At 40.0% G+C, this 10,613-nt stretch overlaps 1 protein-coding gene across 1 annotated transcript; it reads left to right on the top strand.

Moving 5' to 3' along the window:
* Positions 1 to 2,664: 2,664 nt before the first annotated feature.
* Positions 2,665 to 10,242, top strand: LOC104156135 (FSD1-like protein; the record flags this gene model as incomplete). The annotated part of the gene is made up of 4 exons (XM_009705272.1): positions 2,665 to 2,805; positions 5,582 to 5,677; positions 6,633 to 6,764; positions 10,141 to 10,242. Coding segments are annotated over exons 1-4 (471 nt in total), but the record flags the coding sequence as incomplete, so codon positions are not given.
* Between the last annotated feature and the right edge of the window lie 371 nt (positions 10,243 to 10,613).

Raw genomic sequence — 10,613 nt, 5'->3', positions numbered from 1 at the left:
TGCTCCGGCCGTTGGCGTTACCGCTGCCCTCTCTGCACCTTAGTGAAGTCCGGCTCTGGTGTAGAGCCCTTCACATTGTGTATTCCTGTCGTAAGTAATAATAGTGTGTACATAGGCCCTGCTGTTTCCCATTGATGTAATCCTGTGTTGAAGGGAACTAATTAATAAAAGCGTTTTGTAGGTTTTTCTTTCCTGCGGCTGCTGTCCTATAATTCCTTCCTTCCCTTATTTGCCACCTGCCCCCTCAGGGAAATCAGTGAGGAGCAGAGATGTGCGTAGCCAAGGACTGGGCTTTCTAAAAGTGTTACTCCTTGCAAAAAGTTCTGACTCAGCCCTTTGGCTTTCAGTAGAGCAGCCCAGAAGGGCTTCTGTTACTGTCTCTGTGAAGACTGTGCTTTCCTTAGCTTGGAAACTGCTTCGTGAGTAGGATCTGGATAACTAGCACTACTAATGGCTTGAAATTTACAGATCACAGCTGTTTACTATTTTAGTTAAGTGTACGCTGCCACTTCTTACTCACCTATGCTTTGGAAGGTAAGATGTGATATGCCAAAAAAGTGTGCTTCTGGTGGATACTATGTGAATTTGAGTCTGTCTCCTTTTGCCTGCTTTATGTGAGATTAGTCTCCTGGAGAAGGAATAAATGAGGGCTGCAGCTGTTGTGGGTGCTCTAGGCGGATGTTCCTGAGTGCTGTCATTGATCACATTTGAATTTCAGTGCTGGTCAGAGGTTCTGAATACAGTAGTAAAATTGCAGATGATCTTGTATTTTACAATACTTTGTCTGTTAACTTGGTATTGTCACCTGTATTGTCTTAAGTACTCCTTCAAACTCTGGCAAGTTCAGTGTCTGGACAAACGCAGAAGGTTAAATTAATGGAGGCTAAGTAGGTATGTCTTCTTGTTTGAAATTCAGTCTGCACATGAGGTTAGTATGACACGGGATTTCGTCCTAGGCCTGAGGCTGCTTCAGAAACTGTTCTGCATCCAGTCATGTCATAAGACCTCGGTATGATTTTGGGCAAGTTGGTAACTTGCTTCTTATACAGAACCAATGTAATTGTTTAATTTATCAAAGTTTACTCTAACTTTTATGAGGTTCCCACCTGCTTCAACAGGTGCTATATGATGTTAGTTACTAGCTATTCAAAGAAGGGTATATTGTCTACTTTTATGCTCCTGGCAAGATTACAAGCCACCACATGTTGTAAGGCTTCCTGGCCTTTTTCATATCCTTTTATGTTCTTTATTCCTTGTTCTTCCACACTGTTGCTTTACAAATGCTGTGCATTTTTTTTTTCTGCAAAGAGTGTGTTAGATTCAGACAATAAGAGTAGCATAAAAGTGAATAGCAGTATGAAGCTCCCTGATAGCAGGAAAAATGACTTGTGTAATAAACATGCCATAATGTTTTCAAAATGAATTTGAAACTGACCTCACTTAATACGTGCTAGCCAGAGAGAAAACTAAAAGAATAGTTGTAACAGGGTTCTCTGAAGTACTGCATCCATCAGTGGGCAACAGATTGAAATTTCCTTCAGTGTAGAAATACCAAGAAGCTTTACTGAGCTTAGTGCTGTTGTAGTTCTTTTATGAAGTAACTTAGAATGTATGCCTCAACTGCTGCTTCCATTGGTAATTTTTCTAGCACTCTTTTCAAAGCATGTAGTTGTAGTGACTCTTCAGAAATTCCCTTTAAAGGAAGAAATGGCAACAATGCAGTGTCTGGAATTTGGCATGTGTCTTGGTATGTTTGGAAGAAAATGTATTTATTACATATTAATGATTAGAAAATTACATTAGAAAATATTATATGTTAGTGATTCCTGAAAACTGACTTTCTGTTCTCATGGCTTGTGCATTGGTGTGTAAGAAAAATTCTGTCTACTGCTGCTGGATAATTTTAGGCCTCTTGCATTTGTAGAAGGCATCTAAACTTGTTTGAGTTTGACCAAACTTGATGGAATTTCTGTCTGGAGAAATTGGTAGCTTACTTAAAAAAAGCTGTACTGATGCTTGTTTGGTCATTTGACTTTAACTTTAGATGTAGTGGAAAACCTTGTTTGACAGCTGTCTTCCAGTTGCTGCCATGTATTTGGCTGTGCAAAGGCTTTCTAAGCGTTCCTCACATGTAGGTCTTTTCCTTTAATCGTATGTAGCTATAAAAACCAAAACCATTGTTCAGTACTATGTACAAGAAGACTATTTTTTTTTCATGTGTTGCAACTGAGTAAGGCCTAAAATCCTAGCTGAAAGAGGATTGGGAGTTTTCTTGTTCATCCAAATTGACAGTTATGTTTATAGGATCTAAGGCTTAACCGTAGGCTGCCTGACATGCGAAAACAATTGCCTTTGGTCAATAGTGAATGCAGAAGCAGCTGGTTGGACAATGACGTTTCATCTGCTATTCTAATGTGTACAAAATTGTCTTTAAACATGTTCAGTTTCAACCAGACAACGAAAAGATTCTGTGATGAAATGGCCAAGACTTGCTATACTCTTCTTTTCTGAAAGAGACCAATCTGGTCTTGTTTCTCATCCTCAGAGTCCTAATTTCAGTCATTGCTAGCCAGTACATTGTATCTTTACATAATACCATTACAACACATATGGTAAAAGCAGTAAAATTTTGCTTTCTTGTGCTAGTGGCTTAATTTTGTGAGCATGACGCTATGCAAACAGGCAATGGGCAGGAGTACCAATAAATACATCATTGCAGATTCGTTGAAAACTGCCAGGGAAGGGGTCAGAAGAAACATGTACGAGCATAGCTTAGGACTAGTGGATAGATTCCTTATCCAGGATGTAATGTTGAGGTTCGCTGTGGATGTTGTGAAAGGATAAAATATTTTTCTTGCTTTTTAGTGAACAAATGTGATCACCCATGAGTGCTGGGGGAGGTGGCAGATGTTATTGCTGAGCCACTCCCCATCATCTTTGAAAGCTCATGGAGAACAGGAGAGGTGCCTGAGGACTGGAGGAAAGCCAATGTCACTCCTGTCTTCAAAAAGGCAAGAAGGAGGACCCAGGAGACTACAGGCCAGTCAGCCTCACCTCTGTCCCTGGTAAAGTGATGGAACAGCTCATTCTGGACGTCATCTCTAAGCAGCTGGAGGAAAAGAAGGCTATCAGGAGTAGTCAACATAGATTCACCAAGGGGAAGTCATGCTTGACCAATCTGATAGCCTTCTGTGATGGCATGACTGGCTGGGTAGATGAAAGAGGAGCAGTGGGTGTTGTCTACTTGTCTCAGCAAGGCTTTTGACACTGTCTCACATAACATCCTCACAGGTAAGCTCAGGAAGTGTGAGCTAGGTGAGTGGACAGTGAGGTGGGTTGAGAACTGGCTGAACGGTATTGCTCAGAGGGTCGTGATCAGTGGCGCAGAGTCTGGTTGGAGGCCTGTAGCTGGTGGTGTTCCCCAGGGGTCTGTTCTGGGTCTGGTCTTGTTCATCCTCTTCATCAATGACCTGGATCAAGGGACGGAGTGTACCCTCAGCAAGTTCACTGATGATACAAAACTGGGAGGAGATACACTAGAAGGCTGCGCTGCCATTCAGCGAGACCTCGACAGACTGGAGAGTTGGGCAGAGAGGAGCCTGATGAAGTTCAACAAAGGCAAGTGTAGGGTCCTGCACCTAGGGAGCAATAACCCCATCCACCAGTACAGGCTGGGGGCTGACCTGCTGGAAAGCAGCTCAGCAGAGAAGGACCTGGGAGTCCTGGTGCACACGTTGACCATGAGCCAGCAATGTGCCCTTGTGGCCAAGAAGGCCAATGGTATCTTGGGGTTCATTAGGAAGAGCATGGCCAGCAGGTCAAGGGAGGTTATCCTCCCCCTCTACTCTGCTCTGGTGAGGCCACAGCTGGATTACTGTGTCCAGTTCTGGGCTCCTCAGTTCAAGAAAAACAAGGAACTACTGGAGAGAGTCCAGCGGAGGGCAATGAAGATGATGAGGGGACTGGAGCATCTCCCTTATGAGGAAAGACTGAGAGAGCTCGGTCTGTTCAGCCTGGAGAAGAGAAGACTCAGAGGGGATCTTATCAATGCTTATAAATACCGTAAGGGTGGGCATCACAAGGGTGGGGCCAGACACTTTTCAGTGATGCCCAGTGACAGGTTAAGGGGCAATGGGCACAAAATGAAACACGGAAAGTTCCATCTGAATGCGAGGAAAAACTTCTTTACTTTGAAGGTGGCAGAGAAATGGAACAGGATACCCAGAGAGGTTGTGGAGTTTCCTTCTCTGGAGATATTCAAAACCTGCCTGGACGTGATTGCTTGCAACTTGCTGTAGGTGAACCTGCTTTGGCAGGGAGGTTGGACTAGATGATCTCCAGAGGTCCTTTCCAACCCCAACTACTCTGTGATTCTATGAAGTAGTAAATGGTTATTAAGAAATTGCTTATGGGAGGGATGTCTGCAACATCTTTTTGGTGGTCTGACTGTTCTTGAGGTGTGCTTATTAGCTCCCCATGCCTTGATTTCCTAAATGTTTTCGAGCACCAATGTTGAGTAACTTGGAACTATTGAGTCCAAGTGATTAATAATGTCTTAATTATAGTTAAGACAGGTTTCACTTTTGTAAAGAGCCAAATCTAGCATTTTAGAGTCAGGTTTGTTTCTAGAACTTATTGTCAACCGGTCTGAGTTAAATAACAGAAAATTCTTAGTTAGCTCCTCACGTTGTCATTCATTTTTACTTACATATGCTGATATGCTCTGAGCTTTAATTATACAACTTGACTTAGTTTTAAGTACCAAGCATTGATGTGTTTTGTCAAATTCTTAGAATATGCGACTGCCTACTCAACAAAATTACACTTGGTAGTCTTATTTAATTTAAAAATGCATTTTGATGTGCTTATCAGTTTTGCACACTTAGTATGTGTTTTGTAAGCTGGACCTACTGCTTTTTAATAGCTGGAGTAGTACACCACAGAGATAACCATGATTCTCTTTCTCAACTATAAGTAAGCTTTCCTCTTTGAGGTCACTTTTAATTAGAATATATAAATTATTTGCCAAAATATTTTACCACTTGTAGAGTAAGTTTGCAAATCACTGTTACATATTTATTCTGTATATAGAACAAACTGTTTGCTTAATTATTTAGCACTAGCTTCTTTAGACTTTAGCTTATTTTTCTTCTGGGTTAACTTTTACCAGCTTTTTAAAAATGGGTTCTCTATTCAGTTGTGCAAACATTGGATTTCTCATCTGGAGAAGTTGTATATGTCAGAGTGTGGTGCCAGTAGGTAGTCTGGTTTAGATGACTGAGGAGTTGCAGAAGTTTGCTACATGGGTAGCAGAACATGTGAAACAGTGGTGTATCATAAAACAGATTCTTGATTTCTCTTAAACTAACAACTGGAGATCTTTAGTTTGGTGGAATGCTTCTTAGACTTTTGGTACTCTTTCTGTTTTCTAACAAAATGTATTACCTGATCCCATCTGAATAACAGTTGAATTCACCACAACTGGAATGGGCATGATGAATTTCCATATATGTTGAAGTGGTGATGGTTAAAAAAAGTAAAAGATTCTTTTACAACTTCTCACTTGTTTTTGTAATTCTAGGAGACTCTGCAAAGGATTGTCTCTACTCTAGCGAACAAAAATGATGAAATTCACAACTTCATTGACATGCTGAACCATACAATAACAAATGTTCAGGTATATATATTAAGGCTTATAGGTTGTAGCTGAGAGGGGAGCAACTTTCCAGTTTTGTAAGTCTCAAACTGTTTGGATAGTGTGTAAGGGATGGGCTGTAAGAATCAAGTTTAAAATATATCTTCGTGTTGGAACCAGGTAGAAAAATGTTTTATTTTTTAAGTCTGTCTCTAGTTGAAAGATACAGTGGTTTTGCTTTTCATGCAAAAAGCTATTGTAGGATTTGATTTATGTGGAAAAGATATTCTAGATTTTGATGCAAGATTTCAAACTCGTGTTAGTTGGAAGTAGTCTTATCTTTTTTTAGATTTTTAGCCTGCTTGGCAGACTGAAAAATGAGACTATTCTGATACTTGAGAGAAAATTCTTTGCTCTTTCTCTTTTCAGTAGTTTCAAATTGTTAGGCTTAAGTTAAAAGTTAGACCTAATTTTTAGAGCGTCTATGCTAGGATGAGGTTTAAGTTCCTTTACCCTATCGGTAAGCCATGAGCTGTTTGTTTCCTCTTAAAGCTGAGCCAAGTTAACGCAGAAATGGAAGTCACCCAGCAGATCTTTAAGCTGGATTCTTGACTGCAGTTTTTAGTATCAAATGAAATCATTTTATATGGAACTGGGTAACTACCTCTTTACAAACATCTAGCAATCCATATATAATTGTGAGAGGGAAATCAGGGCCTTTTGGCATGGAACAAAGTTGCCAAGCATGTTGGTTCTGTGCAAGTTTGAGTATCATCGAATTTTTATGGTTTCAGTCTTCAGTGTCCTGCTGTAAAGTCTGCTTAGGACATGTCCATCATTCCTAATGTTTTTTCCCTTTTGATAAGGTGAGGAGCAGTGATAAGGTATCTAGTGGTCATGGCAAAGCATGTTTGGGCAAACAATGTGACTTTCAGTCTAAAAGGCTAGTCTGCGTTGTTTCCAATACAAATTGCAGGAGTTTGAATTCTCTTCTCAGGTAAACTCTTCTAATGCAATCAGCGAGTTGGATGAAGAGTTTGATGGTCTGTATTCTATATTGGATGAAATGAAGGGGAGTATGGCCAACACCATTCAGCAAGAAGAGGCTCGTAAAATTCAAGCTCTACAGGTATTGTAACTACTTCTGTAAATTTTTGCAGCTGAGTAGAAACAATTTTCAACTGCTGTTTTAAATCTCAACTGAAAGTAAGATTTTGGTAGTGTTGCAAGAAATGCAGTAAGTGTAAGGTAAATGTTTTCTTTGATACAAGTACTTATCTGGTTCCTTCTTCTAGGCTACTTCATGGTCTATAGCGTATGTATGTTCTCAACATTGTTATGTAGAAAGGAAGTGGTATCACCTGTAGAGCTTACAGGTGGAGAATGGCTGCATAGAAGGAAGACTTAGATATGTTTACTACCTTCAAACTAATGAACACCTTCTGGATTGAAATTGGTTTCTCTCTCTGGTTTGGAATACAAACATCTGAACGTGTAGGCATGCTGAAGTGATTTGCTCAGGCTTGAACTTAGAACTGACAATCATGCCAGGTATCCTAAGCACAAAGGCCTGTCTCCTATTGACAGAACTGACCATCCTCCACTTGTTGACATCAAGCAAACTGTACATGCACACTGGAGGACATATGGGAATTGCTTGGGAACAGGTTACACTGGTGCCTGCTACTAAACCTGCTATGTGAACTTCACCAGCTTGTAGTCATATAATTTCATGCAGGAGAATCTTTCCAATGGGTTTCAGAGAAACAGAAACAAAAATGTAATTTTGTGAAACATGTATGAAGTCTCTGTTTTTCCGGTAGTGTCTAGGAAGTTGGCCCTGGCTTTCAGAAACTCTAGTCATGTGGGGCTGAAGCGTGGTTAAATATTTTAAGCAGAAGTGTTTCTCCAGCTCTTTTTCTTTAAATGACCCTAGTTGTGGCATTCTTCTGTCTAGTTCTTTTTATTTGCAAATAGTTCTAGTTCTCATTTGCAAAGCAATAAGGAAGTTGTTTGTTCCTGAAAAACTTCGCCTTCTTGTGTCTAGTCAGTTTACAGAAGTTCTAGGAACAGTATCCTGAAAGAGATTCCAAAGGCTTCCTTGTAAAGGTTTACGTTCATACTTAAAGACTGAGTATAAAACATTCCAGAACTTCTGAGTGCACAATTTAAGTTAGGCACTTAAGTGCACTTTTCCACCTCCAGTTTAATCTTTCTCCCCATATGTCTGTTTTAAGTCTTTCTGAAGTTTCTCAACAGACAGAGGTCTGTTCACATCCAGGGACACTTAGGACTTAAATGCTTAAAGAATAAGTGCTTCTCAATGAATAACTCACAGGAGAAATTCACCTGTGGCATGTATCAATTATTCTACCTTCTAGTGAAGAAAAACTAAAGTTAGTCTTGCAAGAAGTTATTCTGGAACTGAAAACTGTTTTGATAGTTATTCATCTGGCAGTTTGACCATTGAAATTTTCTGTTAAATCTGTTAATAACTGTTAATTTTCTGATAGTTAATCTAATTTGATCAAGCTCAGGTGTGGATGAACCAAGTTCTTCTGAAAGCTTGTCAGTGTGATACAGCTGTATCAAGAACTGCTTGTGTTGAATAGCTGAGCTGCTACTTAGTCAGAAGAGGATGAAGACAGGTGGGATGTTACAGATCATTGGCACAGTTGTTAAGTGCTCTACTTGTCCTTCAGCTGAGGCTGTTCTGTAACTGCAGGCCCAAAGGGCACTCTCTTTACTTGATGACAGACCAAGCTTCCTCTGTAACTGAGGCACTGCAAGAGTGCTTTTCCCAACAGTCAGTCTACCAAACCAAACAAACAGATGAAAACTGTTGCACTGAACTTATTAATCCAAGCCATTATCTTTGACTGGAAGTGAAAATTAACTTTGTATGAGGAAACCAGGGAACTTCAGTGAGGTCTAAAGATCCTGTTTAAAGGAATGGACTTGCTTAATTTATTGTCCTCTTAAAGTCCTTGTGCTGTAGTTAGTCTTCTGTAGTTGACTAGGTGCTCTTGTTGAGAATAAGTGATAACTTAAAATACAGGGGCTATGTAATGGTAGAACAGGATGAGAATTTAATGTTTACTCTGATGCCTCCGAAGTAATTTCCTTGGAAGTTAAGGCTGAAAATTAGAAATTCTCCTTAAAGCCTTGTTTTATGTTGCTTCATTTTGGGACAGTGTATTTAATGACACTGAAGTATTTATTTTTAACTCCCAAATGCAGATGCATGTCAGTAAGATGCTAATGGCAGCATCCAGTTACCATGTCTTTCTGCAGAGCTGTTTGAAAATGCTCCTGGCCTTTGCATTCCTCTGAGGTGTTTGCCTGGGACATTTTGGGAGTATCACGGTATATCTGAGTTTGTCAGCATAGGATATCCTGCAAAGAGGAGAGCAGCTGTATTACATGAAGGATAGCTTGCATTAATAGCATGCCTCAGAAGTTGTCTGGAAACTTTGTGCTAACTTCTAGCTATTGGACTGTTTCCTTGCTACTATTTTACCCTTGAACGGTAAATCTGAGGGGCAGCTGGCCCAGGTCAACTCGCCACATTTGCCAAAACTAGTTACACTTCTGAAGTGCTTGAGGCTGGTCTGTTCTGGAGGTTAATGCAACTGTTGATTGCTTTTGAGACAGTGACTACTTTAAAGCAAGCTGTCTTTCCTGAATTGTTTTAAAGAGAAATAATTACTTGCTGTTGACTTATTTTGAGACACTACAATAAGTAGTAGAAATGAGTAGAAAACCAGCTGTAGGTTGAGTGGTGATGCAAAAGCTGCTGGCAGGTTTAAAATGCTCTTCTTGTTTAACCTACAGTATGTTTAGGATCCTGCAGTGTTTTCAGAACTAATCTTTTTAGGGATATACCCATAGTGTGTAATACTGGAAGTTCTCTGTGGACTGTTTCATATACTGGGAATGTTAGTTCACTGATGACAGTGTTTTAGATAATCCTGAAATCTGCCCTTCTTCCTCTATTCACCTTTGTCTACTATCCCCATTTGATACACATCAGTATTATTGATTTTTCAGGATTGTCTTGTGACAGTTCTAGAGCTGGTTGGGGATAAAATCATTGCCTTTTTCAAGGCTACTGCCACGTTAAACAGTATCAGTTCATTGATGATAGTGCAGTTCTGTAAATAGAAATTGTAGCATACCCAAATGCAAGCATTTCTTTGCTTCTGCAATCGTGATGCTGGGACAGACAGGCCTGAAAATGAAATCTGGCTTTTAAATCAAACTTAACCACCTATCCAACTTTTTCCCCTCTGGATTTATAGGATGTACCACATATCACTGTGCACTTGTGAAGCACAGTGAAGTTTTAGTTAGCATGATGTGTCAGAGGTAATAGGCTTGATGAGATAAGGTAATAAGTAGTTACAAATGCATAGCAAAGCCAGGTAGTTCTAGTACTGGTAGATATAAACCGCCTTTTTAATGTGAATACATCAAATTTTTCCTACTTTCTGGTTTTGCTTCAGGATCAGCTTAGCCAGTGTAGTAATGCCCTGGAGAGTTCTGAAGAGCTGCTGGAACTTGCTGCACAGTCATTGGACATAAAGGACCCTGTGGAATTCTTAAAGGTAGAAAACACTGAACGGATGTGCATAAGACAGATGTTGGGTTTTGTCTCAGTTTGAAGTATCCTTTGCATTACTGTACTGGACTAGGAATACTGAGAGTAAGGATAGAGATGAATATAAAAATACAGTGAATCCTCTGAGGAGGCCAAGTCAAGCACTATAGTCTTGAATTTTTATGCAGTCTCTAATAAAATAAGTTTTTTCTTATTTAGAGGGAGGGAAGAGGGAAAAGAATGCCTCCTACTGGGCAATTGTCAGTGTCAAGCAAACTTGCACTGATGCTGGATAAGTGAACCCAGGAAGTGAGGGTGAAATAAATCTCTATAAAACTGAACCAAGACTTACAAAATATGTGATGGGAGGCACTGAAA

The sequence above is a fragment of the Cariama cristata genome, unplaced genomic scaffold, assembly GCF_000690535.1.
Source record: "Cariama cristata isolate BGI_N322 unplaced genomic scaffold, ASM69053v1 scaffold21498, whole genome shotgun sequence".
Taxonomy (NCBI): Eukaryota; Metazoa; Chordata; class Aves; order Cariamiformes; family Cariamidae; genus Cariama; species Cariama cristata.
This window is presented reverse-complemented; position numbering and strand designations above follow the sequence as displayed.